This window comes from Monodon monoceros, unplaced genomic scaffold, assembly GCF_005190385.1.
Source record: "Monodon monoceros isolate NGI ecotype Baffin Bay Population unplaced genomic scaffold, NGI_Narwhal_1 Super_Scaffold_20, whole genome shotgun sequence".
NCBI classification, from domain to species: Eukaryota; Metazoa; Chordata; class Mammalia; order Artiodactyla; family Monodontidae; genus Monodon; species Monodon monoceros.
Window position 1 is genome coordinate 13,227,127 of NW_021703777.1, and position 23,563 is coordinate 13,250,689.

The 23,563-nt window shown below is 36.1% G+C and overlaps 1 protein-coding gene across 5 annotated transcripts in view; it reads left to right on the forward strand.

The window, feature by feature from the left end:
* Positions 1-21,791, forward strand: part of PDLIM5 (PDZ and LIM domain 5) — a 219,809-nt gene extending 198,018 nt beyond the window's left edge. For 4 of the 5 annotated variants that reach the window (XM_029234674.1, XM_029234670.1, XM_029234671.1 and 1 more), the window contains 5 exons: positions 608-782; positions 10,906-11,086; positions 13,714-13,834; positions 16,291-16,406; positions 17,828-21,791. In XM_029234674.1, the coding sequence (XP_029090507.1) occupies positions 608-782; positions 10,906-11,086; positions 13,714-13,834; positions 16,291-16,406; positions 17,828-17,917 (683 nt within the window). In that variant the 3' untranslated portion in view covers positions 17,918-21,791. The remainder of the gene's footprint in view (positions 1-607; positions 783-10,905; positions 11,087-13,713; positions 13,835-16,290; positions 16,407-17,827) is intronic. The other variant, XM_029234669.1, reaches the window with a different exon arrangement.
* Positions 21,792-23,563: the final 1,772 nt, after the last annotated feature.

Consider the following 23,563-nt stretch of genomic DNA (forward strand, 5'->3'; position numbering starts at 1 on the left):
GACAGTATTGTAGGAATGGAGACGAGGGGGCAAAATCAAGAACCATTTGGGATGTAAAGTCAGCAGGACCCATTATAACCACAGAGGAGGGACAGGAAGGCCCTAGGATGCTTCTTATGTATCTGCCTTATATGACCGGGTGACCGATTTCACAGTCTACTTAGGCAGTACAGGAAGAGACAGAATATAGGGAGTTCATTTTTGCTTTTATCTTCAACACATTGAAATCTTTAATGTGCTATGACGTATTTTGAGTTAAATCTAATTAATGGTTCGCAGAGATGTCTGGATGACTAGAAATATTTCAACATCAATATTCAACATTAACCGTATCTCCTCTTGGAAGCAGAGGTGACTCTGCTTTTCCCACAAAACCCTCTGCAGTCATCTGTCATAACTCTTTCACTGGGTTGTAATCCTTGAGTTTTTCTTTTTTAACTCTGTAGTCTCAGACCAGTGTGTGGTCCGTAACCTCTCCATAAGTGTGAGTGAATGAGTGAAGAAGTGAGTGGATAGATTATTTTTTAAAGTAATGTTATTATTTGATTATTAGGAAAAGTTTATATTTGGCTTGTTGTCATTCTGATTCTTCTGTTTTAACTCCTAGCACCTTCTACCGGAAGAGTCGCAAGCAGTGGGACATCCACAGGAGCAGTGGCATCAGCCAACTCAGCCGAAAGGCAGCCCCAGCCCAGTGATGAGGACACTTTGGTGCAAAGGGCCGAGCACATTCCCGCAGGGAAACGAACTCCGATGTGTGCCCACTGCAACCAGGTCATCAGGTTGGTTATTTGATTTTAATTTTTTCTTGAAAGGACTTAATACCAATATGGATTTTTTTTTAATATTCTGGAAGATTAGAAAGTTTATTAGTGAAAATATTCTTGCTGTATTTCTATATAATAGTATTGAAGTAGACACATATGAATATATATACATTTGTTAGAATCTATTTTAATAAAAAGTAATTCTGGGCTCTGATAATAAAACTAAAAATACAAATCTAGTCAGTTATTAATTCCTATCAGAACTAAGGGAAAATAATGATTAATGTGGCTTTTCAGAGAATAATAAAATATTAAGACTCAAAGGGACCCCAAAGAACTCCATTATTTCACAAATTATAAAAGTGAGGACTTTCATTTAGATGAAAAATAACTAATGATGTAAAATAAAGAACTTTGAGTCCTTGAGAAAAGAAGATTGGGTTTTTGAATACCTAAGCTCTAAAAGATATAATTACCTTCAGATCTATTCATAAATGCTTTACATTTTAGATTAGGTCATAATCTGCTTCTTTAAGCTCTGAAGTGAGTGTATTACACTGGCACTTATAAACCTCAGCGTTTCTGAACAAGTGACTTTTAAAACGTTATGAGGGGGGGCTTCCCTGGTGGCGCAGTGGTTGAGAATCTGCCTGCTAACGCAGGGGACACGGGTTTGAGCCCTGGTCTGGGGGGATCCCACATGCCGCGGAGCAACTAGGCCCGTGAGCCACAACTACTGAGCCTGCACGTCTGGAGCCTGTGCTCCGCAACAAGAGAGGCCGCGATAGTGAGAGGCCCGCGCACCGCAATGAAGACTGGCCCCCGCTTGCCACAACTGGAGAAAGCCCTCGCACAAAAACGAAGACCCAACACAGCAAAAATAAATTAATAAACTCCTACCCTCAACATCTAAAAAAAAAAAAAAAAGAAGAAGAATGTTATGAGGTTGAGGTGTGAATGTTAATGCAGGGATCCCACCGGAGGACCCTGTTGCCTCTGTGAGTTGTCTTGTTGGCAGTGACAGATGATTACTTGAAATGACTGCTCAAGCTCTCTCCTCATTTCTAATTTACCTTGTTTTGTAATAGTTGAAACAACAACGCCTCTACAGCTGAAGCAGGTTAGGACTTACTTGCATTTCCCTCCTCTCTTACGTGATTATTGCTTAGGACAATGTTTCTAGTTACTACTTAAAATGGAGCACAGGGAGTCTCGATATCGTATTTAAGAACCAAATATAAATGTTCTTCTCCTTAATTCACTATTAAATAATAAATGTGTCAAGAGCACAGCACAGAGTACATGATTTTTTGAAAAATAGCTTTTGCCTTTTAAAGGTAGTCTGCGTTCATTGTGACATTTCCAAAATATAGAAAAATGGAAAGCGAAAAAAGAAGTTCATATAAATTCCACATCCCAAGGTAACCACTATTAGTATTTTAGTTCACACTTTTAAAACACACACACATAAGGACAGATGTTGTTTTACAGAAATGAAATCATGATATTTTGTAAGCTGTTATTTTTCCCTTAGTTTGTATTTTCCACAGTGAGCACCTGCTGTATAAGAATTAGCCAGCAGCAGTGGGAGGGGTAATAATGGTTTATGGGGAGAAGCAGAAAGTCAGTAGAAGTTTCCAGAGTCTAGCACAGTATCCGACACACAAAAGCCATTCGGTGAGTGTTTGACCTGAACAGATCATACATGACTGTAGACCCACTCACCCTTCAGATCATAGTATCAATTTGGTTAGAGACATTTCTTTTAAAGTACTACTATAGGGTCTTAACAGAAATATTTAAACTATTATAGAATCTAGTGTGGTACTGCTTTGTCTCAATAAATAAAGCAATGTTTTTAATTACTAACTCTATATAGGGTTATGTTTTAAGGGTTATGTTTTATAGGGTTATGTTTATATTAAGGTTAATATTAATAAAAATAAGTTTTGACTTGTAACATTGTTTCTGTAAGTTATGGTACTTTGGTTATGTAGACTGGTATGTGGGGATTCTTTAGTCTGGAGAAAAACACCCTTTATGGAGACAGGAGTCACTGCTGTTTGTGTCCTGTTGTAATAAGCAAGTGATTACTGGATGGATTAACAAAATGTCAAGCCATATCAGTTTCTGATTCTTGTTGTCTGATTATAAAATTCTGTGATATCCTGCTATCACCACTGCCAGCACATCTGAAAAACTTAGTATGGAGAATATATGAAGATCAAAATAGAAATTACATTCCCCACCCCTAACTGCCATGGTTTCAGTTTTTAATGCTAGCCTAGGATATAATTTTAATGCACAGTCTTCTGCCAAGTAAAATAAATATTACGTTAAAAACATGAATGGCCACCACTTATTGCCCCCTCATCTGTTAAATTTTATACTACTCTGGATTATCTCTGCACTTGTTATCAGTTAAGCATTAGAGCTTCATTTACTGGAGAAGTTAACAGGAACAGGTATTAGCTCATGTCAAGATCCTATAACAGTAATTAACATAGCACATTTGCTTGGTGCTCAAATGCTAAAGCAGCTTGAATAGATTGTGGTCAGTTCAGAGAGCTGGTCAAAGCATAATTCTAGTTCTTGGCCTCAGTGTCAGTATCACTTACCAAAGCAAGGAGGCGTTAGGTCAAGTGACATTCTCTTGGACACCTGTTTTAAAAACAAGCTGCAGTTGTAGGCTTGATACTTTCAGTATAGAATATTGTAACCTGGCAGAACCTGAAAAGTTTAAGATTATTTTATAATTTATATTGTTGTTTGGTTTTCCACAGTGTAATTTACATTATTTGTTTATAATTTATATTGTTTTATATTTATTTTCTAAATGTTTCAAATTTTCAAAAATATTTTTAAGTAAAGGCAAACTAAGGCAAATTTTATGTTTTATTTTATTTTTATTTTAGAAAAGTTCATTGTTTTTGGAAAATCTCAGAAACCTGGATCACTGAATGTTAGTACTGAACTGATTATGTCTTATTGAACATATTTTTAGCTTAAAACTCCATAGATCATTTTATTTTCATCTAATGTTTATAATTCTTTGGTTTATTTGAATCTTGAAAAGATTATGGATGTTTTGCCTAAATTGTATTATTTAGGCAATACTTTGATTAGTCAGTTGCCTTTTACAGATGGATAGAACGTTACATTTTAGGAAATCCTACTGAAGCTCTGATTAAATTGCTCTAGAACATTTCCAATCCATTTATGATAGAAGTACCATTTCCTCAACTCATACTCATGAACAGATTGACTGTTTGGAGTGCTGATATAATAGGGAAACAGAAAATCAGGCTACTAATATAGCCAAAGCCATATTTAGTTTTTCTGGTAGAGCGGGCTTATGAAAACACTAGCTTATTTCTGAACTGTTACATCTAGCGACATTAAAATCCACTTGTATTACATAAAGTTAAATGGACCATTCACATTTAGCTTCTTAGCATTTTGGTGAAAGAAGTAAGGGATTCATGGTGCTTCATTTCTTCTTTGATATGAAATGCTTAAAAAAAAAAAATAGCCACAATGCTATTATCCTGTCTTTGCCTACAGTCCAGCACCAGAACAATCGCATGCAGACAACTCATTGTTTATTCCAGCGACAGAGAAAATTTTAACATTATTGATTTATTTCCTGCTCACTTATTTTCAAACTTTTCTCATAAGGAGGGCCATCTCAGTTACCCCAGGAAGAAGCCAGCAGAGTTTTTTTGCCTGTCTCACCATCCAGTTCTATCTCTGAGCACTCCATTATTAATAGGTTTTATTTATTTTCCCTTCTGGTTAAGATTTTACTTGAAAATAAAAAGCTTCTTGTCTTAATGTGTTAGTCCTTCCATTTAAAGAAATAACCAAAGACATAGACCAAGATTTCAGATCTACTGTAGTGAAAAATTGGAAAGAACAAAATGTTCAGCATCTATATGATGTAATATTATGGTGCCATTAAGATGCTGTTTCTGGGTAATAATTGTTTAATGTATTCTTAGCATATGCCAAATACTGTGTTAAGAATTTTAACTGACTTCTCATTAAACTCTTATAACCTTGTAAGACAGTTATTATAATTGCCTAATTTCACAGATGAGAAAACTGAGGCACAGAAAAGTTACATATTTGCTGAAGTTACCTAGATAGTAAACGGTAAAACCTGCATTTGAGCTCAGATCTAACTTTAAATTATATTCATGCTTTTAACTTCCACTACTTAGGAAAAAGTTATAGTATTAAGATAAAAAAAGGACTATAGAACTCTAAATAAAATATGATTCTAACTTTGTGTAAAGAGAATACATACCAAGATATATAAATATATAATATATATAAATATTGTGACTCTATATATATGTAATCATATATACTACTATATTAAATCAGGAGAAAAAAACAGCTTAAGCAGACCTGTCATAACTTGAGTGTGGCAAGGTACTCTTCTTCATAATGTTAGAGTGGGTAAGTGAGAAAGGAGAAAGTAATAGATAGGCCAGTTACAGGTTCTTTCCTCCCCACCAAATGACTTTGAACCCCATACATGCATTCCTAGACTCATAGAGATGACCGAGGGGATGAGAGGTTTACTCTTCCAGTTTCTTGTCTAACTATAGATGAGACTATAGGATGACTATATTTCTATTTCTCATAGAAATATAGCCTTCCTATACGCAGTGCTCATTGAGTATTTTATGTGCCACCTCCTTTAAATACCAGTGATAGAGAAATCAAAGACATATTTACTCCCTTCCCTTAAGGAAGTTACTGGTATAGACTGAATTGTGTCCCCCCAAAATTCATATGTTGAAATCCTAACCCCTAATATCTCACTGTGACTGTAACTGGAGATAGGGTCCTTAAGAAGTAAAGTGAGGTCATTAGGATGGGCTCTAATCCAGTATGACTGGTGTCCTTTTAAGAAGAGATTAGGACACACACACATACAGAGGGAAGACCAGGTGAAGGTGACCATCTACAAGCCAAAGAGAGAGGCCTTAGAAGAGTTTAACCCTGCCAACATCTTGGTCTTAGACTTCTAACCTCCAAAACTGTGAAAAAGTTAATTCCCATTGTTTAAGCCATCCCATCTGTGGCACTTTGTTAAGGCAGTTCTAGCAAATTAATAGTTACACTCTGGTAAAAAATACAGACAAGCAAATCAACAGCCATATCAATGTGGTAAGTCTAATAAAGATACCTCCAGAATCCTGTTGGTGCAAAGAAGAGAGATGGGGATTATCTAGCTTCAACAACCAATTACTTTTATTTGAAAGAAATTGCAAGCAATAAAGTTCAATAGTCTACTCATAAAATGATACTTTTATACAACAAATATCCATCAAAAACTTATAAAGTATTAGCTAATGCTAAGGTGGGTAATCATATTGCAATACATAAACATATCAAACCAACACGTTGTACACCTTACATTTACACCTTACATTTACACAGTGTTATATGTCAATTACATCTCAATTTTTAAAAATATATTAAAAAAAGAAAACAAGTGCAAGTTGCCATACTAGCACCATAGTATATAAATGTTAAGAGGCAGTCCCTGATTTCATGTATTTTATCATCTGGTAAGGAAGCCAGAGACCTGAAATAGATAACCATAATGCAGTAATGTAAGTGTCATGAGCAGTACATAGTACCCTGGTAATATAAGTAATATATATATACTGCCCTTATAGCCATAGTAAGGAGTCCTGAATCATGGCACTGAGGAAAAGTCATGAGATAACTATAGGGCTCTAAATTGTCATAGTTGTAAAGTTCAAAAATTAATCCTGCCTCAGGAAAATCTTTAATAATGGGAATTCATTTTGGTGATTTCAATACTTATATACATATGGATCTGGTATGATATGTCACATCTTCTGCTTCAGTGATCCCTGTAGCCAACTATCAAATTCCATATTTATTTTTGAGCATGTGAGTTATTTTTCATGTGGCTTTGTTTTTAACTTTTGTTAATTAACTTATTTTGATTTTTTTTTAACTTTCTTTTTAACTTCTTTTGATGCACTTAACTTCTGGTTAAATAAAAAATTTTAACCTGCAGTGGCTGGGCCCTGGAGCATTCTAGCTTTCCAGTTCATGATCCACATCATCTCAGAGAAGTTGCCTAACTTCTCTGATGTTTTCTCCATCTGTTTATAGAGTGAAGTTCTATCAGTGAGGGTTACTGTTAAGAATTAAATAACAAAGGGAAGCAAGAAGTAAGCCTTTGAATCAACAGTGCTGTATGTTACCTTTGAAAGTTAAGGGAGTAAATCCTAAGAGTTCTCATCACCAGGAAAAGTTTTTTTTTCTATTTCTTTAATTTTGTATCTGTATGAGAATGGTGGATGTTCAATAAACCTATTGTGGTAGTCAAAAAAAAAAGAAGTAAGCGTTTGATTTTCAACCTAAATCCCTATTAGCTGTGCCTGTTGAAATTTGCAGTTCTTTTCACCTTTCTGACTAAGCTGTTCTTTTTCTCTGAATTATTCCCTTAGCATCCTTCCCTACCTTTCCTTCCATTATTAATAATTTCTTTTTTTGGCATCAGTCTCACAGAAAATGAACAGGGTGAAAAGTTCCACGCCATAGCTCTGCTCTCTCAGCCAGTCAGTGCTTCAGCTGTCTCCCCTTCCTTCACTTGTCCGTCAGCAGGGATTCAGGGAGGTTCATGGATGCAGAGGGCTCTGAGAGGGAGCTGAATGCTTCATTCCACTGTGCAGTTAAGCAAGCCTGCCTTCCAGTTCCCAGACGGAAACCCAATCCTACCTGGGATAAGAAGAACGTATTCTGTTCATCCTGTGTTAATGAATTTGTTAAATTAGTCTCTGCTGACACAGACAAGACAGGACTCTGTTATATATAGATTTTATTGTTTATACATAACTTCAGTGGCATTGTTGGGGAAGATGCTCTTTCAGTTCAGCCGAGGAGTATCTGCACAGAGCCTGTTTATGTAAGAAAGGAAGGCTGGCAGGAGCACAGGTCACTGTCAACTCGCTTTTTTACTTTTTTTTTTTTTTGCTTTATTTGCGGTACTCGGGCCTCTCACTGTTGTGGCCTCTCCTGCTGCAGAGCACAGGCCCTGGACGCGCAGGCTCAGCGGCCATGGCTCACGGGCCCAGCCGCTGCGCGGCATGTGGGATCCTCCCAGACCGGGGCACGAACCCGTGTCCCCTGCATCGGCAGGCGGACTCTCAACCACCGCGCCACCAGGGAAGCCCTCAAATCACTTTTTAAAGGTGCAGAGGGAATTCCTTTACTGTCGTTAAGATTGTTCACTATTCAAATTTGACAAAGAAACTTAAGTAAATACCTCAAAATACCCTTTCAGTGGGTTATTTATTTATTTATATATAGTGGACTCTATCCCAGAAAGCTTTCAAAAAGACTTTTTAAGAATATATGAAATATAAGAAAACCTTCTAAATTACAAAAGGGAGCAAAAGAAGAATGAAAATCATGGATGGGACTATTAAAAATGAAGCCTGGAGAAAAATTTGTCATTTTGTCTGGACAGTAATGACATATATACTTGCCTATGGTTAGGCTGAATTTGACTGTAAGCCTTCTAGCAGCTGACAAAACAAATAAAATTAATTTTGCAAATTACTGTTCAGTGAGATAAAAAAATAAAATCTCTTGCCCAGAAAAAGCAAAACCGTTGTTGTTACAAAAACCTGAAAGGAACTTCTCCAAGGAATCCATGTAAAAACGGCCATGTGTGATCTAACGAACAGCACTCTCAACAGGAACTTCCAGAAAGAGCAGGGGTGGGTTTCGTGGAGCTGTTTCCTTTCACAAGTGTCAGTGCAGACTGATGGTGTCACACTTAGCACCCATCATTAAAGGAATTATCCTGTGGGACGGGGCAGGCCCAGTCTGCTCCGATTCACAGAACAGGGTTCTCTGAGTTGATCTCAACACATATTTTAGAAAGTCTAGGAAATGCAATCAGCTGTTCTTAAATGTCTTTTTTTTTTTCTCAGATGAAGTTTGTTAAATATTTGGTAGCACTGATGGGCATGTTTCAGGAGGAAAACTCTTTCTTCCAGGTGCATACTGACACTTCTGCTTTAACAGAAAGTGGAAATTGAGATTGAATTGACTTCTTTTGCAAACTGAAGAGTCAATAAGGATACTGGCCTCAGGGGCTATCCACCCTTCTGGATGAGCTGAAGATGTGCCCTGATAAACTCACCGTCGTAAATAGTTTAGAACCTGCTTTAATGTCCAGGCAAATCATAGCATAAAACCCTAAAGTTCTACCATACACTAAATTTACACAGTAAATTTAGCCTGGCAGATTTTTCAGGCCTACATGACGAGATACCTACCTGGTGGAAAAGCTAAGTGCTCTCCTAAAACTTTGTCTGGCTTTGAGCATTGTGACTCTTTGGCTTATCTTTGAAAGTAAACTACTTGCCAGGTATATACTGAGAAAATGAAATGAACTCTTGAGTAGGACTGTAGTTTATAAACCAGTTACAAGTTGAGGGAGAGCCTACCAAAATATTTGGTTACAGAATAAGTGATCTGTAGCCCTTTTTTTTTCCTGGCAGGAATTAGTTAACAAAGGCATTCCTTGTTAGTGGTAACAAGAATGGTACCCTAAAGTTTAAAAATAATAATAATAATAAACTACTTTTCTCAAATGTTAAGAGAGTTGCATGCACTAGCTTATACAAAATGGCATCATATTAGTAATAAGAAACAAGTTAACAAAAAGTAGGTAAAAAATACCCTCTTATTCCCACAGAACACATTTTAATCATTCATCAAGGGCCTTTCTACTTACCTGACTCTTGCAGAGTCAGGTAAGTGCTGGTTCTGAGAAAAATGACAGTGTATTTGCAAAGAATTTCCCAATGGAAGATAGTTACTGAATATCAAGGTTTCTGTTGTTGTCAAAGGCTAAAAAATGTTTCGACTTTGTGATGCTCGTTACTGTGACTTTTCCCACTAATAATCTATCTAAAAGTCAGATATCCTGTGCTTACTAAGAATTAGATACCCTGTGGTTACTCAGTGATGATAATTGATGGTAGTGTGATCAGAGACAGAATATCATTTGACTAGAGCAGTGTAATAGAAATCAGGAAATTCAGCTTCTGGCCTTCATTCAATCAGTGATTTTATGATGTATGTCATACCTTGTGAACATTCTGTATCTCAGCTTCTCCATCTGTTAAACTGGGTTCATAATAACTGCCCTGGTCTGTCTCACAGGAATGTTGCATGGACAAATTAGATAACTGTAAAAGTGCCTTGGAGGTAAAGACACTCTATGAATAAAAATTAGTGTGATGTAGCTACTGAAATGTATGTTGCAGAGGCTAGAAAGGTTAATCTCCACAGGCTTCATGACTAGATAAATCTTCATAATGGATTCCTGTCAAGCAAACCAAACCCATCCTATTAGTTCATGGCTGTATAGTATTTAATGGAAAAAAATCACTTTACAAACATTTCTTACCTTGATACAAATGTACATTAAAAATCAGTCATGTTTGAATTAAATAAAACCTTTCTAAGTAGCTTCAAACCATCTCTAATACCCAGTTTATAATTTCTGTAGTCATTTTGGAGGGGGAGGATTTGGTGTGTTTAACAAAGTTGAGAAATAAGTATAAGAAACAATGTATGGGGAAGAGAAATTGACTAGAATGTTTTTTCCAGTAATAATTGTTACTGTTTTTAAGATGCTGACATTACCAAATTGAGACTTTTTTCCTTTTGTTTATTTTATGGAAATTTCAAACTCTCATTTCTGCCTAGCCCATATATATTTTTCCTGGTTACTTCATTTTCTGTCACAGTTAATACTCTCATTCTCTGTCGTAATCATGATGCACTCACTCGTTGCAGCTCAAAAACCCTAACTACCAAATCCCTTGAATACAGAAAACCAGGGGGCAGAGATGGCCTTTCTTGAAGGAATCCCTTCAGTGCTTATTCCTCTCTCCTGTCCTTTTCACTTCAACGAGCAGAGTTCCTATGTAAATTTCCAGCACCCCTGAGAAGGACAGTTGAGCGAGTATTTAATTGTTTGGACATTGCATACAAGAGGTCCTCTTCAGGCTAACTAGAAACCTTTATTCCTAAGCCAACTTGATCTCTTTTGTTTTGGCAGGGGACCATTCCTAGTGGCACTGGGGAAATCTTGGCACCCAGAAGAATTTAACTGTGCTCACTGCAAAAATACGATGGCCTACATTGGATTCGTAGAGGAGCAGGGAGCCCTGTATTGTGAGCTCTGCTATGAGAGATTCTTTGCACCTGTATGTGGTCGATGCCAGAGGAAGATCCTTGGAGTAAGTATTGGAAACCTTTTCACTCCGAGTGAGTTTTCAAGCAGAACAATTTTTTGATACGAAACCCTTCTGTCATTTTTGCTCTCTATTTTCTTCTTGCTTGATCCCCTCTCTGCTTTCATCACTATTTATTTTTGCAAAACAAAACTAAATAGACCTCTGTAGAAGCCTGTCAGACTCATGGGGGTAAGTTGTCTTTGGTTTTGTCTTACTAAGTGCTGGCTTGTCTGGTGAAAGTCTAGCCACTGTGGGGAAAAAATAATTTACTGTGGGTGTGCTACCTCAACAGGACCCTGTTTGCTCAGGAATGAAGAGGTCGCACAGGACCACACACATCTGAGTTCTCAGAATTGACACCTTTACTGTTTTAAATTAAATTCCATCGCTTTTATAAGAGCAGCACTTCCCCATCTGTCAGGGTTCAAGCTCAGGGCACAGATCTCATGAAATATATAAAACATGAGGCTTATAAATGATATATTTTTCTTGAATGCATATAATGTTTAAAAATATAACCTCAGTTTTATGAGGTATACATGTGATAGAAAAATAATCAAGCCACACCTTTTTTTTTTTAAACAAAAAGGGAGTAATTTAGGATTCAGATACATAATAAATAATGATGAATTAATGAATTTCCTACTCTGGAATACCCAATTTGCAGTTGTGAAGTAAGGGTAAGGCATTTCCTATGGGTGACCAGGAGTTGAAATTTTACTTTAGAAGCAGCCAAGGTACCTGGACTCATATGAAACTCATGCAAAATTTGGAAATTACATTGCTGAGTTCTAATATTCTCAATATGAAAATACAATAATGAAACTGTAATTCATACCAATTGAGAGAAAAGCTAGTATGAATTACCGAGTAGCCTTAATTTTAGAATACATCTTTAAATGGGTCTAAAACTTTGAAGACACTTTAAAATTATAAATATACTACTGGAATATTCCTATATTCTTAATTTGTACAATGTATGAAGAGAACAAGAGGAGAATGATTCAGGCTGTACCTTTTCAAATGACAAATAATAAGTAGAATACATTAATACTCTTTTAGTGTATAAATGTATTCCATGAGTTCTAGAATGATTAATAAAGTTAAGTAAGAGTCTTAGCACCAAATGAGTTTCTAGGAAATGGAAATCTTAAACTCATTGCTTCAGACATGGGCCAGAACTTCACTAAAGGGACAGATTTTCTGGACTGTGTTTTAGTTGTTTGATAACCTGTTAAAGAAGGGATAGTAATCTGTCTCAAGGATAGAGAGTTGAGTAGATACTAGAAGCCTTGGGAAATGATTTGGTTGAATGTCCACTTGTACATGTTCATGGTGATCTCTTTGGATATAAATAACTTCCATTTCTTCCCATAGCCCTTCAGTAGTGAAATACGGCATTTTCTATGGCCGATAACTTATCTATATCATCTTCTTTTTTTGTTGTCTTTTATTTTGACAATATTTATTATTAGAAAAGAAAATATTTCACTCTACAACAATTAGAAAATACAAAACATGTAAAGAATAAAATTAAAATGATCTATATATTTACCAGTCCCAGAGAGTTCCTCTTAATCTTAGGATGTGTTTTCTTCCAGTTTGCTCCTTATGAGTAATTCGTTTACAAAATTGTAACCATACTTTATGTATAGCATCCTCCTTTTTGTGATAAATGTTGTGGAAAGAGTAAATTCCTATAATGTTAACTATTCTTCAAAAATGATTTTTTTTTTTGCGGTACGCGGGCCTCTCACTGCTGTGGCCTCTCCCGTCGCGGAGCACAGGCTCTGGACGTGCAGGCTCAGTGGCCATGGCTCATGGGCCCATGTGGGATCTTCCCAGACCGGGGCACGAACCCATGTCCCCTGCATCGGCAGGTGGACTCTCAACCACTGTGCCACCAGGGAAGCCCCAAAAATGATTTTTAATGACTCCATCTCGTTCTGTCAATTCAAAGAAACAATTCCTTGCAAATCCAACTCCCCAGAACTTCTTTTACTAATTAAAATCTGGCGGCCCAGGTCTTTGATACTTGGTATATGTAACCATAGGACTATTGTTGACTAGAATCCATGCTTTATGGTTCAAATTTTAGACACTCATATGAATGTGTGCTTAGTACAGCCATAGCTGATTTCCAAGATCCTAACCATGTGTTAAACATGATTGGGTTACACTGATTAAGTTGTTGCTTCCATCGTGCGACACAGTATAGGCTTGTTTTAGTTTTTAAGTGTTTTGCCATTCCTCCATGACATTTTCAAGATAATACTGTGAAATCTTTACAAGTTAATGTTTCCTGACACCCTTTCAGGGAAAGCAGAATGTAGGGCAGCAAACATTTATGAAATGCTTACTTGGATTCACCACATTTATAATGTTTAAATAACACTACTCATTCTTTAAGTAAGTTTATAGATGTGTATTTGTGAAAATGCATATTTTATATGATGCATCAGTTGAGATGATTTGTGAGTCTGTCCTTAAAATCTCTAGTTCATTAGATGAAAAGCTTAGGCAAAGACAAAGCATGTATGTCTCCTTTGGGTCAGTTTAAAAGGACTGTATTGGTACAGCTAGTAGAATAATCATCACCTTTCTTTACATCCATTTCCTTTCTATAACAGGAAGTCATCAATGCTTTGAAACAAACTTGGCATGTTTCCTGTTTTGTGTGTGTGGCCTGTGGGAAACCCATTCGTAATAATGTCTTTCACTTGGAGGACGGCGAGCCCTACTGTGAGACTGGTAAGATCCTAAAGCCAGGAGTTTCTTAAGTTTTGAATGAAGACAAAACATTGTCCCTTATAGTGCTATAAAGCCGAAAAGAAATATTGGGCAAAATAGTTTTGCTGGATGTTCTAGGAGCGCTTAATGTTACTTTAAATATATAGCAAAAAAAATATGTAAGATTTGTATGTGACTTGGTCAAAACATATTCCCAGCTTCATTAAGAGAAATGACCATGTAAGCAATTTAGAAAACTATTATTCTTGAATCCCGAATAACTTCTGGATATAAATCCTACCAAATCGTGTAGCTTAAAGCCACCCCTTACACTCCACTAGTGAACTTTTAGTGGTTATAAAAATGAGAAATATTCAACTTTTGAATATAGTAGTGACATGCTCTTGAAGACCACTGCTTTGACAACAAATTGGAAATCCTTTGTTACTTTCACTGAATGGGAGGGTAATTGTGGTTTGGACTGCTCCCTTGGTTAAGATTATTTTTTTAAAAACAGGCTCTAAAGACCAGTCTACGACATTTGTCCTATTACCTAAACTGTGAACACTTCCTTTTCCTTCCCAAAGACTATAAGTGGGCTTTCTTAGCACTTATTTATTAATATTATCCTTACTTAGATATTACTACTCCGCACACATGTTTCAAAAAATAAAATATTTTTCCATTTTTATGCCTCCACTCAGTACCCCTGCATTGCCACTCTGGGGTTTTATTGTTGTTCTACCTTGCAATTCAAAGGGTGGTGCTGGACAAAGGGAATAGTCCATAGTAGTCAAGTTAAAGAAGCAGTCAGCGTCTAATTTGAGGCTGGTCAACATGACTTGACCCTTCTTTGCCCAATCTAATTAGTAAATTCTAACAGTTCTACCCCCAGTGGATATGGAATTCATTCATTTCTCTCACCTCCACTGTCCCCACGAAATCCAGTTCACCCTCACTCTTTGCGTGGGCATTATAATTGCCAGCCAAAATGGTTTATCTTCTTCCCCCCACCCTCAGATAGCTACAGTAATACTTGTGTGAAGGTGAATCAGCTTGTGCTTGACACCCTTATGGCTTCCACTAGAGTAAAAACTATACTCCTCCCTAGGTCCAGCTTTGCCAACCTCATCTCCTCCACCTGATTTTCTGTCACTGGATTCTAGCCATACCTGGCCCCTTGGTTGTTTCTGAACCTGCTGGATACTTCCGGCCTCAGGGCTTTTGTACTCACTATTTCTTCTGACTGGAATGTCCTTCCCCAGCTTTTCTGAGGTGATTTCTGCCCCCCTTTTTTTCAAGTCACAGCACAACTGTTTTCTCCTCAGGGAAGTCTTTCCTAACCCTCCTCTAGAGTGTAGTGTTATACACCTCCCCCAACTATTCTCACATCACTCTTTCCTTTCCCTTATGGTCTTTGTCACAATCTGAAGTTGTTTATTATCATTTATTTTTAAAATATAATAAATGATGACGTCCTGCTCCCAATGAGACTGTAAGCCCCATGAGGTGAACAACCCCGTCTGTCTTCTCCCCTGTGCCCCCAACCGGTGCCTAGAACAGCGCCTGGCACACAGTGGGGCTCTGTGGGTGTGTGTTGAACAGCTGGCACTGAGGAGTATTGAGCATTGCTGGAAAGGTGACTCACGCCGCGGGTGGTAGCCTACTTTCTCCTCCAGCCCAGGTGGGATTGGAAGTGTCCAAAGTCACAGAGTGAACCATGAGTGAACACACATAGTAAGAGCAGCTGCAGAAAAGAAAAGAAAATTGCCAGGAAGTTCTAATTTAGTGATAATACAGAGACATCTTGTCAAAACTGCTTTCTTCAGAAGGAAGATACTAATATTTTATGACTGTAATCTGTGTCAAGTAAGAGGTGTTCTCTGGCTAAGGATTTTCAGCATGAAGTCATAAAATGGAAAAGAAAATACAGCAAAAGAAATAGTGGCTAATATTGTTGTGATACAGTCCAGCCAGAAACTCAGTCACAGCATTTCTTCATGGAGGTTTCCTGTGACTTGTTTTTCTTCCTTACCAAGTCAGATGTGCTATGAAATTTGCTAATATCAGGTATTTCTTCTTCATTTATGTTCATTAGTCTTATTGTTACTGGTTACTGGAAGTTCTCTTATATTTTATTGAAACAATTATGGCTATTGATAACTTATCAGAGAACAATGTTCTTCTTCATGCATATTTGGGCATTTAAGAAGTTGGACAGAACTGAGGAGTATTATATGGAAAAATATAATAGAGGATGTTAAGTTGCATATATAACGTTTACCAGGGGTAACCTGAAATATACTACGCGTGTATCTCAAGCCAAATTTTATGCCATCTGAAAATTTTCCAGTTACTAGTAGCTTTATCTTCATCATCTCATTTAATTCCCATTTTGTTGCTTTTTTCTAAAACCTATCATTCTAAAGCTTTGTCATGTTTAAATTGTGTCTACCCCTACCCCTGCCCCAATACAGATTATTATGCCCTCTTTGGCACCATATGCCATGGATGTGAGTTTCCCATAGAAGCTGGTGACATGTTCCTGGAAGCTCTGGCCTACACCTGGCACGACACTTGCTTTGTATGCTCAGTAAGTAAACTCTTGTTTCCGAATTGAAGGAGCACAGTATGGCTGGTTCTAGCCTAAGCACTAAATTGAAATAACAGTTTTTATATCTTTCAGTGCTTCAAACCTAGAAATGTTTTTACAGTGATTTTGAAAATTGTTTATTAAAATTTTCGGTACTTTTTGAAATTGTTTGGCAATTTCAAATAGACTATGATGTTTACCCCTTTAGAGAAAATCCTATTTTTGATACATTTTTGTTTATAAGAAGAAGCTATATATTTCTTAAAATAAGAGCCTTTTACTTTTTTTAAACTATGTTTTATTGGAGTGCTTTTAGTAATTTATGAAAACATAGGTACTTCTTAAAATAGAAGTAAACTGTTATAAAAATCTATTACTGACTTAACACTGGAAGTAAACTGTACGTTGATCCATTTCCTTCCTTAGTAATAGTCTATGAATGTTCTTTTCTTTTTGAGACTATAATAAACTTGTAGTAGTATATTTACCTCTTTCATTTGATATTTTATTATTTTTGGCTTTATTTTTAATGATGAGTATAGATTCAGAGATTAACGTGAACCTAAGATATATATATTTTAAATTTAGAAGTAAATATCTAATAAAGTATTCTGTTCAGATGTTTGTTTTTTTTTAATTATATTTAATATTTCTAATAGTTTTTAATACCCATTGTAGGAGGGGGAAAAGGCTTGTTAATTGAAGTCAAATAATTTCCTCAAACATTACCATTGAACCCTGTCTTGTTTACCTCATCCATCTCTTAGACTTCATAAAATCTATAAAAAGCCACAACTGTTAGCAGATTTGCTGCCTCCTATTCTCTGGTAGATCTGCTCAGGAGCATTAAAATTAACAAAGACAGTAGGAAAAATAAGACATAAGTGTGAATAGTTAACTGACGACATAACTTCCAGCAGCCAGATGTTGACTAGGGTTTTCATTTTAAGAAACAAAGAAATGAATTAAAAATAACTCAGGTATTCTGTGACTGTATATTTAGGGGCTTGGGAATGGGTGGCAAAGCAACTGTGCTGGGTTTTTTGGTTTGTTTCTCTGAATGCTTTGTTTCTCCACAACAAGAGGCAGATTTAAAACATTGACTAGAATCTGAGAAATTATATTTAATGTGACCTATTTATGTGTTAATTTTTTCACTAGGGCCAAGTAGTCATTCCCAACAGAGAAAAATAATGATCAGTGAGTTTAAATAAATTAGAATGCATTCCAGGAAAAAGTCATTCTTCATTGCTTTTGAAAGATTCCATAGAATATAATAGTAATCGTGAAATGCTAGGGGGTCTAACACAACCAACTAAAGTGCTTTGTCATGTTATCCATTGGGTAAAAAAATCATTTTCCCCTTGTTAGGCATACTTGATAAAATAATGATATTCTCTCAAATAATGCTTCTTTTTCAGGTATGTTGTGAAAGTTTGGAAGGTCAGACCTTTTTCTCCAAGAAGGACAAGCCACTTTGCAAGAAACATGCTCACTCTGTGAATATTTGAAAGTCAACAGTGCAGGGGAAGAGAAGAAATTTGAAGAGAAAGAGGAGAATTTAAATCACCGATTAATTTTTAGATTTAATATTTATATGGAGTTTTGAAAAATAATAGTGGCCCTGAAGGGATAAATTCCAAGCTTTGAAAACCAAGTCTATGAGGAAATATCTGGCTTCATAAAGTAAAGAGACAGTTTGGCGTTTATTATTACTTTTTTTCCTGCATTTTCTGCCCATAAAATAACTTTTATAAAAGCCAGTTTCCTGGTTGACTATTAAATTCATCTTAGAATAAATCAGTGAAGAATTAAATTTTAGAATAAAAACCTTCAACCTCTATGCTGAAATAATTATACCTTCTTTCCTTACTAGGTAGTTGTGAGTAAATCTATAAAAGGCAATAAAAATGCCTTACACTTAATTAATAAGTGAAACATGGTGTTTTTTAAAAAAAAATAGTGTTTATCTTTAAAACACTAAAACAGAATTTTATCAATAGTAGGTGTCAGGGTTTTTTAAACCGTATACTTTTTTTTTTTGTCTTTACAGTTGATCATTCCAGTAGGAAAGGCCAATGAGATTTTGATCAAAATGTGTCATGCCCAAAAGAGATGTTATATTTTTCTCTGATCCCCTCCACCCCAGAAAAGCTACCATATAGCTTATAAACTTTAAATTTTTGCCTTTTATTAAAATATGACCATTTCTACTCATTGTGTATGTTTCACCACCTGTATTAGTCAAACTATTTTTTTTCCCTTCCCCATGCTGAGGTAAAGAGCTTGTTGAATAACTTTGGACTCTGAAAGTTTTCTCTGTCTTTAAAGAGAATAAAGAGAAAAGAATGCTGTTGGGAATTATGGTAAATCAGAGGATTAGATCAGAAAAATTTTTTAAATTCCCCCTTTTTGGACAATGAATCAATTAGATCAGTTTCAGAGTTATACTACTGACTGATGAAGGTTTGAAATTTCTCTTTGCGGAATATTTTTTTTTCTTTAGTTCTACATTGGAAAAATAAAAGATTGGCTTGGGGATGTGATAAAAATTTAATTTTTTTTTCTTTTGGTAGTTCTTTCTCAGTAATAAATGAACCACTTCCAAATGTAATCATGAAGTTTGGAATTCACGGAGGTTTGATAGTATAGAGAGGAACGTGATTAATTATTCAGACCAGCCTTTCTTTGTCTTTTTCATTTTAGGGAAAAAATTATGTAGATACCACAGGAAGACAGAGAAGCAATTGTGGTAAAATTGTGGATCCTACTGATATTTGAGAGAAGAGATTATGGCATTTGATAGTTGTTTTTTTTTTTTCTTTGTTACCAAAATGGGCAAAAGCCCATGATCACATTGAGTTATCATTTAAGTTTCTTCGGGGAAGGGTGCTTTTATAGTTGAGACTGAGCCCCAAGCCCTGCCTGTCCCATCAGTCACTTGCGACTTCACTTCCATTGTGTGCATGTTTGTTAGAGAAGGGGGTTTTAGGCTATAATATTTGTTTAACCTCCCTAAGAACTTTTCAAGGTATCTGTCCTGAAAGCTGCTAATTTATCGTCTAGCAGACTTAACATGCAGATAATAATTAACTGGGGATAAAAGAATGAGAAGGGTGACACAAAGCGGCAAACTAAATGGTTCACCAATAGCAACCCCAAACTTCCTCCTCACCCTGCATCTGTAGGGAGGCAGGAAGCTTTTTGTTGTTTGTTTTCTAAAAGCTGGAGCTGAATTGCGCATTATTTCCCATTGCTGCTGAAAGCACCTGAAGAAGACATGCCGGCTGTGTGCATTGTCACGTTATCTTAGTGTCAGGCCTTTGCTTTACACAACAGAAAGTAAGTTGGTGGTTTTGTTTTGGTGTGGTAGAGATTTGTTGTTGTTGTTGTTGTTATTTAGTTTTGCCTTTACAGATTATATGCCAAGATAGTATTTGATAAGTCAGTGGCATTGGAATGGCATTTGGGTATTTCCTTCAAAGAATTTTATTTGACCTGGATTTCTTATAAAGGTATCTTACATTAAGCACTTCTTTTTTATTACACTTTTCTTTCTGCATATTATTCACGGAGCATAATGTTGCATTTCTCTAAATTTTATCCCTAAAAGGATAACGTCGCTTCCTAACTTAACATTTTGTCTTTGTGCTTTGTCCTTCTCTTCTGTGGCAAAGCCTTCTTCTGTCTGTTCCTAAAACAGTTAATCCTGTGAAATAAGTATTGCTTATAACCCAGAAGAACCTCTGTATTTTACAGTGGGGAATGCCATATTTAATACACCAGCATTAATCCTTTCATAACTGGCACTTTATCTTCTGGTGAGCTCCCTGAATATTTATTTTTCTGATTATAAATATTCCATGTCAGTAGCAATTCTTTAATTATTACCTCTTTATTGTAGAGCATTACTTTTAGTCTCTCTAGATGTATATTTTGGAATGTTGTGCTTAGGGTAATACAGATTAAGATCACAGTACACGACTCTAAAGCATCCCCTGCTTGAATTCCCCAGTTTCCAGAGATGTTAGCGATCGGTTCAGATGTACAGCATTTTACAGGGACGGAATGTTGCTCACTGAAGCAGCAGCCTAAAAATAATGCCCTCTGCATATGCTTGTAACATTCGTATTTCCTGTTGATTCAGATTACAGTTAGAGCCTAAAACTAAAACCTGATCATTTGGTCACTGTATGAAGAGAAGTAGAAATAAGAGTTTAATCTTCAAAATATTAGTTCAGCGTTATGTTTAAAAATGATCTATAACAAAAAGGCATTCGTGGTACCGTTTTCAAGGACCACTTTTATAGAAAATAATTCCTCTTCCCTGTTCAAGTGTGAATCTAGAGTTATATTAACATTTTTGTGATATTTGGAGTTTAGTCATTCCTATTGAAAGAAGCTTTTCAGACATAAGGGAAGGGAAAACACACTGAATAATTTTACACAAATTTAATGTGGCTTCATTTTGTCCCCCATCACCCCCCAAATGTTTTAAGGTTTTGGGTTTGGATTTTCAATGTGTCATTTGCCTTATGTGTTCATCTCCATCTTCTGTTTCTTTACATTTTTCAATTTGTATATGTCTGTGCTGTTTTGCTTTTGGATACGTTTTCTAATTAAAAACCACATGAGAAATATAATCAGTATAGTAATACCTTCATGTGCACACACTCAGTAAAATGGCTGCAGTGATGTAGACAGGCTTTCCTGGTTTTTCTTTTTGGGTGGCAAGCGGTTTCCATTAAGTCATGGGAAAAAAAAAATCATGTTCACAGGATAGGCTGAGATGTGATAATTCTCAGGAGAATTCCTCTTTCATGGTATTTGCCTATCAAAATGTCCCAGAAACAATATGTTTGAAAATACTGTCACTTTTATTCTATTTTAATCCATATTTATGCTCTGCATGTGGCATGTGCACAATAAATGGTTGTGAATAGATAAGCTCCAATTGTCTTTCTTTTAAAAATATTTATTGCTGAAATCATTGATTGGAGTAACCTGTCCTATCAAGCATTATATTGTATCATATATCACATTCAAACAACATCAGTTGTCATCTACATTTTCATGTCTTTCATTGACCAGGGTACGCTACTTCATTTTTAACTCATTCTGATCTCATTAGCTAACTTTTCTGTAACTAGGTAGGCTCACCTATTCCTTGTCTGTTCATTGCTTTCAGATTTTTTTCCAACTGTGTAAATTTGAGAGGAATGTTTCTGTTGCAGGCTGTATATTGGAATAAAAGACAAATTCAAGTGTATTTGCTCACAGTATATGAAACTCCAGAAGCCGAACTTATAAGAACATCAAGTCTGCATCTGACATTTTAATAGCTGCTGTTTGGTTTCTGTCAATCACGTCATTGCACATTAAAATGCACCGACAAAATAAGAGATCTGTCATTCCTTCTTTAAGAAACAGTAATCCAGTACCAGATTTATAGGCTTAAGACTCAACAGTGTGTGTTCACAATAAGTCTCCATTCAGTGCTCAAACCAGAACAAGCCTCCCTGTCATTCAATGTTTTCTGGCCAAAATGTCCCCCATGTAAGATTATCAAAGGTTTTCTTACAGAACTACCTATAAAATCTTTTTTGCCAGCAAAAGCTTAATTTAGGTTGGCGGTTTCCGTTTCTGAGTCCTCTCAGACAAGATCTTGGTTATATCAGAAACACATAGGACCTGATGTATTATTAGCAGGCCTGGTGTTAATTAGGGAGAATTACCAGAAATAGTGTGCTGCGTAGGAATTTATTACAGAATCACACTTGACTGATGGCAGAATAGGAGTTGCTGAGAGCAGCTCCTACTCATAACCACTAATTAATAAGGTGCCAAAATTCCACAGAGGAGGTTTCATCCCCAGTGTGGGAGCCACCCAGGGAAAGTGCTTCCTTTGCAGTATTTAAAATTTTAAAGAGGAAAGGGGCTAGGACACATGGCTACCCAAAAGAAATCTCAGACTGATACGGTTTTGTGTTGTATTTATGAATGAGAGCATTTAACTCAGGAAACACCAAGTCCAGAAGTTTGTGAAAGAATCCCTTTCCCTCCAAAAGTCAAAGTAGCCTGTCTGTTTATCATACTAAGCAGATATGGATAGTATTTGGTGGCAAGTGTCTGATCCCCTCAACTGTCCATGTTATGAAGAATAGATTGTCTGTGGTATTATATTACTGAACTTTTACTCTTTAGTCCATGATTTAGAAGCTGACTGAGTAGGTAGCAAGATTGCATCAATGATTAATAGGAAGGGTGTGGCTTCCACACCTTAAACACAGAGCTGGGGAAGAGCAAGGTGTGTTTAGTGATTGGCACTCATGGCAAAACACTGGAGGAGCCCTATTAAATGAAAGTTTGCCAAGAAGGAATTTTTTTTCCTGTGTCTGTAACTGTGTTAATCATATACAAGAATGCTTGGAACCATTGCTTAGTGTAAAAGAAGAAAACATTTCCATGTGAGAAAAGCACTGATCACTGACCTCAGGGGAAAAAATAAAACAATTGAGAATTCACAGAGAGTATAATTTGTCAATTTCTCTTGAGCTCCCAAGGAAAATGACTTCTGTGCTAGCTCCATGAATTGATTGACATGGTCTCTAATGCATCCATATTCCAAAGGGCAAAGTTTCTGTTTAATAATTGGGTTCCAAATTACTTTTTCACCTTCATGTTCTAAATTGTCACATTTGCTAAGTTCAAATATACTTTTTAAAATTTTTTTCCTTTCCTTTTCCCTTTTTTTCTTTTGCTTGTAAAGCACACACAGCTGGTACTATTCTATGCACTTACTCAAAAATAATACTGTTTGTTTGTTTAAGGTATTTTAGTAGTCTGTAGTATTCTTTAGAGATGTCTTTTGATTTTTTTTTTCCCCTAGTGTATCACTGATATGCCAAACTGTTCCCTTGGTAAGTAGGAAAGTAAACTGAACTCCAGTGACTTCTACCAATATTAATTTTTGCATAAATAATAGTTTTTGCTTAGGTAACCTCCTATTGGTATCATCTGAACCTGGAAATTTTCTCTACCCTGTTTGCTTGAGAACATTGGCAATCCCAAGCCTCCTTAGTTGAATGAAATGAAGCGCAGAAGAATCCATGGTGCTTTTCAAGTATGAAATTTGAAATATAAGTTAAAGTAATTAT